Source organism: Colius striatus, chromosome 1 (genome assembly GCF_028858725.1).
Source record: "Colius striatus isolate bColStr4 chromosome 1, bColStr4.1.hap1, whole genome shotgun sequence".
NCBI lineage: Eukaryota > Metazoa > Chordata > Aves > Coliiformes > Coliidae > Colius > Colius striatus.
This window is the reverse complement of record NC_084759.1, coordinates 32161443-32173773: the sequence shown is the minus strand read 5'-3', so window position 1 is coordinate 32173773 and position 12331 is coordinate 32161443. Positions and strand designations below refer to the sequence as shown.

Below are 12331 nucleotides of genomic sequence, written 5' to 3'. Positions count from 1 at the left end.
AATCCGCAGACTTTGGGGCCAGGTCATTTTTATTCCTGGGGATCACGTGTGAAGTGTGTGCTGGTGTCTGTATTTCCAGACACAAAAACCACAGACACTGGGTGACATGTAAAATTATGCACCTCTTTTTAAAGCAAATTAAACAAGTGAATGTACCAGATGGCTAAACTTGAAAAGGCAAACAGGTAATTCCCCCCAAATTGGAAAAGGGCCATATCGTCACAGGCTACATCTGCAGAAGTAAACTAAGAAGAGACAGTGTATTAAGCATTTTATTCAGTGTTGTAGGTATAGCTGTAGAGACTACAATGGTTTCCACACTGCCTCCTTGTCCTGCTGTGGTGAACCTTTACAGGTGCAGGAAGGATGGGTGACATCTGGGGACTGACTATCTCCTAAAGATAGACAAATGCACCGCTCTGGGCTACAGTGCAGGTGGATTCTTCAGCCACAGGAAACAGCTCTGAGCCTCTCCACTGTATACCACCAGCTACAGCCCCAGGTCACATCACTCGAAGCCAACATTGTGCCTGCTCAGCTAGACCCCTCCAGCAAAACATTCATAAAGAACAAGAAAATGCTGTGCATGAAAGACGGGCTTTGAGTACAGGAACATCTTGTAGCTCTGGAGGTCAAAGTCCTGCAGAGGTCAAAGAATATCAAATTTGGACCAAAAACAAACCTGAAGGAAAAAGTCTTCCTGTGGCCTTGTAAAGCAATATGATCTAATCCTGAGCAACATCCCAAGCTCATGAAATGCAGCAAAATGCAGCAGTAGAAAACCTTAAAGCAAAAATCCTATATGTAATACTCAAGACCATCTAAGTGATTTAGGAACCAGATTACCACTAGTTTCCAAGCCTCTGAAAAGTTCACTTCTTGTTGACTCAGTATGAATATCTAAAGCCTTTCCATATTTCTGGCAATGGCATGTGTTTGGCATTGCCCTGCCTTGCTCTGCCCAGAACAGGCTGCAAGCCAGCCAGCAACACCCCAGCAGTCATCAAAGGTAAAATTTGTCCTTATCAGGAACGCAGCACATTGAAGGTGAAGACAGAGAGAGAGGTTTAACTCGGAGTCTCATCTGCAGATAAGAAAGACAGACGATCCCAAAATCAGGACGAAGGAGAGCGGCCCGATCGAACTCACCACCGCTCCCCCCTCACCGGCTCTCAGTCCCAGGAGGCTCCTTGCCGTGCTGAAATTAAACGTGAGGCTGGGAGTCTGCCCAGGCCCTGGAGGCAGCCGGCAGAGGGAGGATGCTCGCCCGCTCCCAGGGAGTGAATAGCCTCCCTGCCCTGGCAGGCGGCCAGGCGCGGCAGCCGCCTGCGCCGGGGCTCTTCCCCTGCGCTCACGGCCTCAGCAGCAGAAGTGACACGAGGCACGCTCTTGCTCGCAGCCTGCCACCGCTCAGGAGGCCGGGAGAGGAAGAGACTTAGCCCTTCACAGCTGGGGGCTCTGACTTTGCAAAGCTGAGGCATGATTAAGATGGAGGACAAGGAGGGGAAGAGGGGGGAGAAGCAGAGGCGAGATGGAGGAAGGGACTTAGAGCACAAGGCTGAGGCCCTGCCTCCGTCTCCAGCGCATTTTTGCCCCATGCAACTCTACACCTTGTAATCCTCTGTGAAACAACCAGGGCATTGAAACCGCAAAGTCCTCCCAGCCTGGGAATCAGAAGCGGTGGTGCTGTGCACAAGCTCATTAACCCCACTGCAGCAGTGGGCTGATTAGCTCGAGTGTGGCATCACATTAACGCAACTTTCGTGTTTCCAGGACCTCAAAGAAGATTTCTTGCCAATGTCCTCTCCTGCCTCATGGATGTATCAGCTGAGGAGGGACGTTGGCAAGAAATCACATGTGCAGGGTAAGACTGAAAATATGGGGACAGCACAGAAATGGAGAGAATATTTTTTATTGGCATGTATGTAACTACCTTCATGCTTATATGAGGATATGATCTTACTGGGAAGAACTTTAGGAAGGGTAGGAAGGAGGTGCAAGCACTGACATGGCCACGTTTGTTTAGTGTGGTACTGGGTGAGTGGCACTGGGTGAGTGGCACTGGGTGGGTGTCACTGGCCAGCCAGGGGCAGCAGAAGGACGTTCAGAAAGAGACTTTGCATTCCAAATAGTGAGGGAGCTGCCTCTCAGAGAAATCAGTGGTGCCCATCATAACTGCCACACGTAAGTATTCACAGAGGACTGTACAACTTGATGGTAGCTGAGATGTGGATTTCTCCTGCCCATTCATCATTTGTAAGAGTCTGAAATCCCAAACAGTCCTTCAAGGAGGAGAGTGTGAACGAGGCCCAGGAGGAAACAAGGAGCTGCTGGAGGAAAGCCAAGTATACCAGCCCAGACACCTTCAAAGTGGTGTGAAAGACATCCCAGCCAGGTGTACCGCAGCAGCAACAGAGGGGGAGCACCAATTCACAGCAGCCAGAGACAGAAGCCATTCAGGTCCTCTTGTTACCATCCCAGCAATCTGACCAGACCCCAAGCTATGGAGAGGTTAGGCATTTCTTCTACATGACTACATCGGAGCCTGGCGTGAATAACTACTCTGTTACCTGTACCCCCTAATACCAAAGGCACCGAGGCAAAATACCCAGAAAGGACCTGCATAATAAAGGTTGTTCCTTCTAAGAGCAATTCTGATCTCCTAACAGTCCCCATAGTGGGCAAACAGCAGGACCTGGGCTGTCATCTGTCCAATGCACCTGCAAGTCTGCTGTGCATTTGTCTTCACAACACCCTTATGAGGTACAAAAGTGGGGGTCTGAGTCTGAGAAAGCTTCAAGCTTTCATCTGGGATAAAATATGTCCAACTCCCATGGCATTCAATGGCAGTTGAGCACCTAAACACCCTAGACCTCGGTGGGCCTGAGCCTCATTACCTTGCTTCAGATGAGAGAGCTGAGAACTGAACCTGGGCACCTGCCTCGTCGTTAGCAACTGAAAAGCCTCATCTATCTTGTATGAGGCGGAAGAGGGAGATGGTAAAGAAAGATGGGAAGGAGGAGGGGGGGGTAAAATTAGGGAGGGACATCAAAGGGTAAGGTTATATGGGACCACAAGCTGAGTTGTAGGGTAGTACGAAAAATCTCACATCTACACACCTTGCAGGCAAGACAGATTAGGGAGCACCCCAAAAAAGCCTGCAGTAGACCTCAGCTGAGGACCACATGGGGAGACCTTTAGGAATGCAATGCTTTGGGGATACCTCCGGGCAGCATGCGCGCTGTGTGGGGAATGAGAAGAACTGGTCTTTTGTTTCATGCCCCTTTGTTTTAACCTCTTGAATCAAAGATCCCAGCTGCTACTCTGGGAGAGGCTAGAAATTAATCCAATTAAAAAATAAATTCCCTGTGGAATCGAAACTGCTTGCCAGGTGGGGGGTATGGGCTTGTGACTTCTTTCTTCTGCAAAAACACCGTCTTCTAACCTACATTTCACAGAGGGGAGATGGGACAGAGGGAAGCATTTGAAGCAAATATAACAAAAATGATCAGGATGATTTATAACCCTGGTACCAACCCTCAGCTCATGGGAAGGATCGCAGGCCCTGTCTTCTATAGCCTGCGTGGCCGGAGACAGAAGCACAATGCCGCGTGCTACCCTCCAACACAAACAGTCATAGAGCAACAAAACCCTTTGCCGCTTCGTTCCACTCTTTTGTTTTCCAGGGTTTTTGGTCACCCCAGGCTTGCGGAGCTTGACAAGTTAACCCACACTTCCTTGGTTGCTGCAGAAATGATTAAACAGGAGGGGATTGTTTAGGCTGTGAAGCAGAAGGAATTCCTTTGTTTTTGTAGATCACTCCAAGGCAGCCGGGCCCGCCAGGATGCCCAAGAAGAAAGAGACGGGGGCTAAGCGTGGAGACGGGTTTCCAGGGAGGGAGGTCGTGCCAGCTCTCTGCAGGCTCAGAGACAAACTGGGGGGGAGACATGTCACATCTCAACTTCACAGCTGGAGAGAAGTTGGATGGACTATCCAAGTATGTGGATGAGCAGGACCAGCTGGAGGCCATGCCTGGATAGCCTGCAAGGCTCAGCAAAGCCCCAGCAAAGTCATGGCACACTAGGACTTGTGCTACAAGGGGTTCCCACCCCACCACCCTGAGGCCACGTAATCATCATGCAGCGTATGTTGAGGAGAATCAGGGCCAAGGGAGAGAGGAAGACTTTCAACAAGGTACCCCTAAGATCTCCTGGAAAAGGGAAATACATATAACACACCTCTTCTTAAATCCTGGCTTGCTTCCATCGCCCTGTGCATATGTTAAGCTGCACATCCTCACTCAAGGTGTATGTGGTCCTGAGGTATGGGGCTGGCTCTCTATGGTAGCCTTATTCTTTTTCACCTTCAAAATGTAACACTTCTAGTTTGTGTAGGCTTCCAGCTTACTTCTACCAACAGAGAGAATTCCAGGCACCTGCTGAGAGGAGGAAAATCTTGCCCTGTTCATTGGGAGCACTGACACCTTGAGACCTATGCAAACTTGTCATGCTGGAAGGGATAGTGAAAAAGGCCAGAGGAGTGGAGGAGTGGCTGGAGAAGTGATGGGAAGAGGGGAAGCAGATCCCAGGTTCTTGTCACCTTGTTTAAGGCAGGGGAGAGAGAAACAGCACTCACAAACTTTATTTGTAAGAGCAGGCTCAGAACCAGGGGAAGAAATAAATTTAAAGCTTAAAAAAGAAGCATTTGCTGACCATCACTGACTTGCCTGCTGTTGGCGCTAGGCTGGTGGTCTAGGAGTATTTTCTCTGCTTGGGAGCAAGATGTTACCCAGGTATTCAGGTTTGCAGAGCTGGGTGAAGGAGACTTGCTTTCTCCTTTGCCTGACACCCATCTCTTGGAGCAGCTTCGATTTCTGTCTAAGAGGTACGGGAAGGAGCTTGGCATCAGAGATCAGACCTCCGGACACTGCAGAACACCTCCTTCTTAAGCAGGCTCTGAGTCTCCGCAACAACATTAAGTGCAAGAGAGCTGGTAAATTATTAAAACAACCTTGCAACAGCTCCAGAGAAACCACCAGTGCCTCAGATTCAAAGGAAAGGCTGTGGTGTGAGAATCCCCATTAGTAACAATACGCACAGTTTGCAAGAACATATGTCCCCACATGGAGCAATCAACCAATCTGGGCTGTTTAACCACAATATTTCAAAGAAGTGCTTTTAATGCAGACGATCCGTATGTTTATTTTTGAGCTGTAAAACGGGATTCTTCGCTAGCCTTTCAGAACAGTTCTGTAATGGACTCTATCCAAACTATCAGGAAGAAGGCTTTGCTCCAGCAAAGCGACTGATACGTTTCTTTTTTTGTTTTTAATTAACGTCACGACTGTGGAAAAATAATAACTCGGACAGAAAGTGCATTTGCTCTCTAAAATAAAGGCAAGAGGAGCAAGACTCCTCTTAAGGCTGGGTTTGGATCGAAAGTGCTTGAGATGAGGATCAGGTAGGTGGGAAGGGGAAAGGATTTCCAAGCCTCTTCTGATGCAGATACTCGAGCACACATTGAAAATGCAATCCTTTGCACCCTCCTCTCCTGCAAAGTGTGTGGGAGGTGAATGCAGGTCCTCGTTTATCGATTGATTGGGTTTTTAATAAAGACTAAGAGCTCCTCGTGGAATAGCCATGCCTTGGCATGGGGGAGGGGAGGGGGGAGGTGAGGGGGAGAGGGGCACGACACGAAGGTCTGCTCTCCTTCCCTACTCGATCTAATCCTAATTAAAAATAAATTACATGCTGTATGGAACTTGAAATGGCAAAGATAATCCTGTTATACACGAGGGGCCGCCTTGCTGCCCGCTGCCCGCTCCCGGCCGGCGGCCCCGTTCCCAGGCACGCAGCCCGACCTCGGAGCCCAAATCCCGACCCCCGGCCCCCGACCCTCGGCCCGGTCTGGCCCGGCCGCTACCCGCCCCGTCGGCGGAGCTCCCACGGGCGGGAGAGGAGCTCGGCTGAAGGCTTTTCGTATAGACACAAGGCGCTGGGGAAGCTTTGTCGGCGGCAGAGCGTGCCCCTCCACTCCCCACCAACCTCCCCCCCCCCGCGTCTGTGCCGCCCGCGCTCGGGCGCGATTTCAATCCCATTTCCATAAGCTGCCGCTGCGGGCAGCCCCCCCGCGCGCGTGCCGCCCCCCGCACCCCCGCGCCGTGTCCCCGAGCTCCCAGAAGGACGCGGGACGCGGGGACTCCGTTCGGCTCCTGTGCCCCCCACTTCATTGAAAACGCATCTCAGAGGTTCCCCTGGCACCTGGGAAGAGGGAAGGAGCAAATGGAAGTAGGCAGGGAAGGAAGGAAGGAAGGAAGGAAGGAAGGAAGGAAGGAAGGAAGGAAGGAAGGAAGGAAGGAAGGAAGGAAGGAAGGAAAGGAAGGAAAGGAAGGAAAGGAAGGAAGGGCATGCGTTTTCTCAGAGAGCCAGGTGCCCCAGCTCAGGACTCCCAGCTTCCCTCCCTATTGGATGTCCTCCCACAAGCTGGGGCCAGCGTGCACCCAGGCCACGGTCACCCAGGCATCGCGGGGCCAGCAGGCTGTGCTGGGCTCTGTGCAGGGCCTTGGTGCCTTGTAGGGCAGATGGTTTCGTTCCCCTGGTTCGTGCCAGGTTTCAGCCTCATGCTGTTATTTTGTTCTTCTGGAACGAGACTGGTGTTGCTTCCCAGAGAGGCCCTATTAGGACAAAAAGAAAATCCTGTGAATAGGCGTAACAGGGCACCAGGAGGGATAGGTCTTAAATGTATTTTAATATGAGCAGGGCATTGTGTGTAATTCAGCGCTCATCATCGTTTAGTCAAAGAGTTATGGCAGTGATTGGGAATGAATAGAGGGACATAATGGATACATGTGGCGTTTGCTCATTATATTCAACTTAGTCCAACTCCTCTGTGGAAACTGTTCAACTTTCTCTCGCTTTAGCCTGTCATAGTGAAATAATACAGACATTGGTTCCTCGAATGGGATAGCCTGCCATGCTATTATATTTCTACAGCTAACGAGGGCTTCATAAGCCTTTGATACAGCCTGATCTTTGAAACCTTTCCAAATCTCCTCAAGCTTATGCTAAATCCTATTTGGAACTTTTTTCTTTTTCTTTTCTTTTGCTTTTTTTTTTTTCTTTTTCCTCGCCTGCTAGTGCCCCAGGCTTAAGAAACCCGGGCGGTGACATGCATACTAAAGCATGCGGGGACACCTCCTGAAAGGCGACTTACGGCGCTGATCACAGGCTCTCACGCGAGCAACACACCACTCCAGGCGCGCAGTTGAATGCCCGCTTCGCCCCCTACCACCCCCTCCCCCCCCGCACCCCGCTAATCCGCGCCCGCGGGCGCGACGTGCCACGCCACGACATGCCACAGCAAGCCACGGCCACGGGCGCGACATGCCACAGCACGACACGGCACGACACGACACGGCACGGCACGACATGCCACGACACGACACGACACGACATGACATGCCATGGCACCTGTCCGACCCGCGGCGCAATTAACAAACCCCCCGCCGCTCATTTTACTCCGCTCTCCCCGCGCCAGCTCCGCTGCCGCGCCTCCGGAGAGAGAGAAAAGACAGGGAGGGAGGGAAGAAAGCAAGGTGGGGAAAAAAAAGTAAGAAATGGGGGGGGGGGAAGGGATAAAGACGGGGGGGAAATAAAGGAAAAAAAACCCCGAAACCCCGTAGAGTTCAGGCAAACAAAGGCCATCGCCCCGCGCCCCGATCCCGCCGGCTGCCGGAGCCGCCCCGGCTCGCGGACCGCCGGGGGGCCGCGCGCCGCCCGCGCCCCGCCGCCTCCCATTGGCTCTCCCGCACGCTCATTTGCATACCGCCGTCTATTAAAGGCTGTGCGGAGGCGCGGAGGGGCGCAGACGGCAGCGGAGGGAGCGCTGAGCTGCGTTTAGTACTGCGCGTCGCCCCCCCCCCCAACCCACATATCCCCTTCCTTCCCTCCCCAAAACACACACACATACACACCCCTCACCCGCGGCACCGCGCCTCATCGCCACGGACCGCGCCGTCGGGCTGCGCCCCGCGCTAGTGCCATGAGCCCCCTGCGGCTGCTGGCCGTCGGCTGCCTGCTGGCTCTGTCTCGCTGCAAGACGGTGAGGTACCGCACCGACGAGGAGGGCGCGCCGGGCACGGTGATCGGCACGCTGGCCGATGAGATGGCAGTGAAGGCGCCGGGGGAGATGAGCTTCCGCCTGATGCGGCAGTTCAGCAACAGCTCGTTGGTGAGGGTGCGGGAGGAGGACGGGCAGCTGAGCATCGGTGAAGCGGGGCTGGACCGGGAGCGACTGTGTGGGCAGGCACCCCAGTGCGTCCTGGCCTTCGACGTGGTGAGCTGCTGGCGGGAGCGCTACCGTCTGGTGCACGTGGAGCTGGAGGTGCGTGACATCAATGACAATGCGCCACGCTTCCCCCACGCCCAGATGGCACTAGAGGTGTCAGAGAGTGCTGTGCCCGGCACTCGCCTCCCGCTGGAGGTGGCCGTGGATGAGGACGTGGGCTCCAACTCCATCCAGAGCTTCCAAGTCTCCCTCAACAGCCACTTTGGTGTGGAGGCACAGACACGGGCAGATGGCGCACGCTGTGCTGACCTAGTGCTGCTCCAGGAGCTGGATCGTGAGCGCCAACCCTCCTACACACTGGAGCTGGTGGCCAAGGACGGCGGCAGCCCGGCACGCTCGGGCACAGCCACTGTGCACGTGCGCGTCCTCGATGCCAATGACAACAGCCCCACCTTTGCCCAGAACTCAGTCACCGTGGAGCTGCCTGAGGACGCACCGCCTGGCTCCCTGCTGCTCGATCTGGACGCCGCCGATCCCGATGAGGGCCCCAACGGCGAGGTGGTCTATGCCTTTGGCAGCCAGGTGCCCCCTGAGGCGCGGCGGCTCTTCCGCCTCGACCCTCGCTCGGGTCGCCTCACGCTGGAGGCCGCCGTGGACTACGAGCGTACCCGCACCTATGAGCTGGATGTGCGCGCCCAGGACCGTGGTGCCAGCCCCCGTGCTGCCACCTGCACCGTCGTCGTGCGCATCACTGACGTCAACGACAACGCGCCGCGCATCAGCATCAGCGCCCTCCGTGGGGCCGCCAGCGCCGCCGGCGTGGCCTACGTCAGCGAGGCGGCAGCTAGTGAGAGCTTCGTGGCCCTCGTCAGCGCCTCGGACCGTGACTCAGGCGCCAATGGACAGGTGCGCTGCAGCCTCCGCGGCCACGATCACTTCGCCCTGCAGCGCGCCTATGAAGACAGCTACATGATCGTCACCACAGCGGCGCTGGACCGTGAGCGCATCCCCGAGTACAACCTCACTGTGGTGGCTGAGGACCTGGGTTCGCCACCCTTCAAGACCATCCGCCAATACACGGTGCGGGTGAGCGATGAAAATGACAATGCACCACTCTTTGCCAAGCCCCTCTACGAGGTGGCTGTGCCAGAGAACAACCCACCGGGTGCCTACATCACCACCGTGGTGGCCCGTGACCCCGATCTTGGCCACAACGGTAAGATCACCTACCGGCTCCTGGAGACACAGGTCATGGGGGCCCCCATCTCCACCTATGTCTCAGTGGACCCCGCCACAGGTGCCATCTACGCTCTCAGGACGTTCAACTATGAGATACTCAAGCAGCTGGACCTGCGGATCCAGGCCACTGACGGTGGCTCCCCACAGCTCTCCAGCAGCACCCTTGTCAAAGTGAGGATGGTGGACCAGAATGACAACTCTCCTGTCATCATCCACCCTGTTCTCACCAATGGGACAGTGGAAATCGGTGTGTCCAGCAAGACCTCCCGTGACTCCCTGGTGGCCCAGATCAAAGCCCGAGATGCAGATGATGGGGCCAATGCTGAACTCACCTTTGCCTTCCTAGAAGAGCCCCAGCAGGACCTTTTTGCCATCAATCCAAGTACTGGTGACATTGTGCTGAGGGGCGACCTCTCTGAAGAGCTGGGACAGCTCTTCAAGGTCATCCTCACCGTGACAGACAACGGCAGGCCGCCCCTGGCCACGACTGCCACAATCAACTTCCTGGTGACTGCCACTGCTCCTTCCAGCATGCAGGAGGTAGCCAAGCCCAGCTCCTGGGAAGCAAAGGCTGTGCAGTGGGACATCCCTCTGATTGTGATCATCGTCCTTGCAGGCAGCTGCACTCTCCTCCTGGTGGCTATAATCACCATCGCCACCACCTGCAACAGGCGCAAGAAGGGGAATGAGATCAAAAACAACACTCCCTTGAAGGACCAGATAGACATCTCTCACCTGGAGAAGGGCCGTCAGGAGGAGGGCAGCCAGAGGGGGAATGTGTTTGAGGTACGAACCTTTCCCAGCAAAACCTCTTTCACTAGCCCCGACCCTTCTCCAGCTGCCGAAGAGATCTCCACTGCTGAGAGCAGCAGCGACAGCACTTGCCTCTACGAGGGTCAGAAGAGGCTGAGAGGACCGAGTGGGGAGGTAAGGTCCCATGACCACAAAGGGGGGCAGAGGGAGGCAGGGAGGGGGTCATCTCTGAAGATGTGAATCCACAGAATCCAGTGTTGATTTACCCTTTGCCACTTCCCTCTCTCACATCTCCTTTGATCTCCCCACCCCAGCAGGGTTTCGCTGCCGCTCCAAGCTACGGCAAGGAGCCTGCTCCCCCCGTGGCCATTTGGAAGGGGCACTCGTTCAACACCATCTCTGGCCGAGAGGCAGAGAAGTTCAGTGGCAAAGACAGCGGCAAAGGTGACAGCGATTTCAACGACAGTGACTCGGATATCAGTGGAGATGCCCTGAAGAAAGATCTCATCACGCACATGCAGAATGGTAAGGGCTCAGCCCCTGCTCCCAGCTGGCCCCTTAGATGGATGGACGAGGGGACAGATTGGGGGGGGGGAGGCAGAGGCACCCATCGCTGGGGCACAGTGACCGGGGAGGGCAGCTGGAGGGGGAAACCCGATGCTGTGTGGCTCAAATCGCACATCCCTTAATCTCTTCACAGCAGGCTGCGAGATGCTGGTTCCTCCCAGCACAAATTAGCAGGTGCTGGAAGTACTGTAGGACTGGGGTGGGTTTTTTTCTCCCCAAAAAGCTTTCCTTGAAGTTAAGATTGTGAAGATCGTTCTTAGCAAACGACATAACCTTCCCAAGCGTGTCTTCTTGTTGTGCCTTAGAGCATTGCCTGCCAACTCCCACTGTCAGTGCATTGAAGCATCCCATGACTGATAACTGAGGATTACAAATGATGTGGATTTGTTCCTGCAATAACGACAGATTTCTCCCCCTCTCTTTCTTTCCCTCTCTCTGTCTCTCTCTCAATTTAGGTCTGTGGGCATGCACAGCTGAGTGCAAGATCTTGGGCCACTCGGACCGCTGCTGGAGCCCCTCCTGCGGCAGAGCCAACCCTCACCCCTCTCCCCATCCTTCAGCACCTCTCTCCACCTTCTGCAAAAGCACGTCCTTGCCCAGGGATCCCCTTCGCAGGGACAACTTTTATCAAGCCCAGCTGCCCAAAACAGTGGGGCTTCAGAGCGTCTACGAGAAAGTGCTGCACAGGGACTTTGACCGGACGATCACGCTCCTGTCCCCGCCACGCCCCGCGCGGCTCCCCGACCTGCAGGAAATCGGGGTGCCCCTCTACCCAGCCCCCTCCACTAGATACCTAGGCCCCCAGACTGACACGGCCGAGAAAGTGTAGCCCAACACACTCCCTGCCTGAGTGCACACGTCCCTGGGCTCACACGACTAGGTCGCTCCTGGGAGCCTTTAAGTTATTGACCAGAACCGGTGTTGTAAATATGCAAGATGTGCCTTAAAGATGAAGTCGTTGGGAAAGATTTCCAATCACGTCGGTACTGTTTGATATTTACAAACAACAACAAAATTGTTTGTAGTTAATGTAATTTTTATGAAATGTGCAGTATTTAATTCTTTTTTTTGTTCCATGTTTTCTACATTGTTGGGGTTTGGTTGGTTGGGGGTGGGGGTTTTGTTTTGCTTTCGGTTCACTCACGGCCTGCCATTTTTTGTAGTGTTTTTAACCTGTACATTGTGTAATGTAATCTCTGTACATAATGAAAATCCATTCTATTTTTATATAATAAAAGCTTAAAAAGATGAGAATTCTTGCCAAAGGGACTGTCTGAAAGACACAGTAATAGTAATAATCAATAACAATACCCTGAATATGTAGAACCTTGTAAGGGAAATTCCTCTTTCACGGTGTAATGATAGCCCAAGCAACCCAGTGTACTGAAAAGTTTGCCTTGCCAAATGTGACTTGTATTTCTTCAGCCTGTGGTCAACTTAAATGTTATTTAATTGCCTTTGGTTCCTGTAATCTGTGTCACTGATA

The 12331-nt window shown here is 53.9% G+C and overlaps 1 protein-coding gene across 1 annotated transcript; it reads left to right on the top strand.

The window, feature by feature from the left end:
* Positions 1-8040: 8040 nt before the first annotated feature.
* On the top strand, positions 8041-11674 carry PCDH8 (protocadherin 8). The gene is made up of 3 exons (XM_010206410.2): positions 8041-10452; positions 10593-10803; positions 11301-11674. The coding sequence occupies exons 1-3, from the start codon at positions 8041-8043 to the stop codon at positions 11672-11674; spliced, it is 2997 nt and encodes a 998-aa protein (XP_010204712.2).
* Positions 11675-12331: the final 657 nt, after the last annotated feature.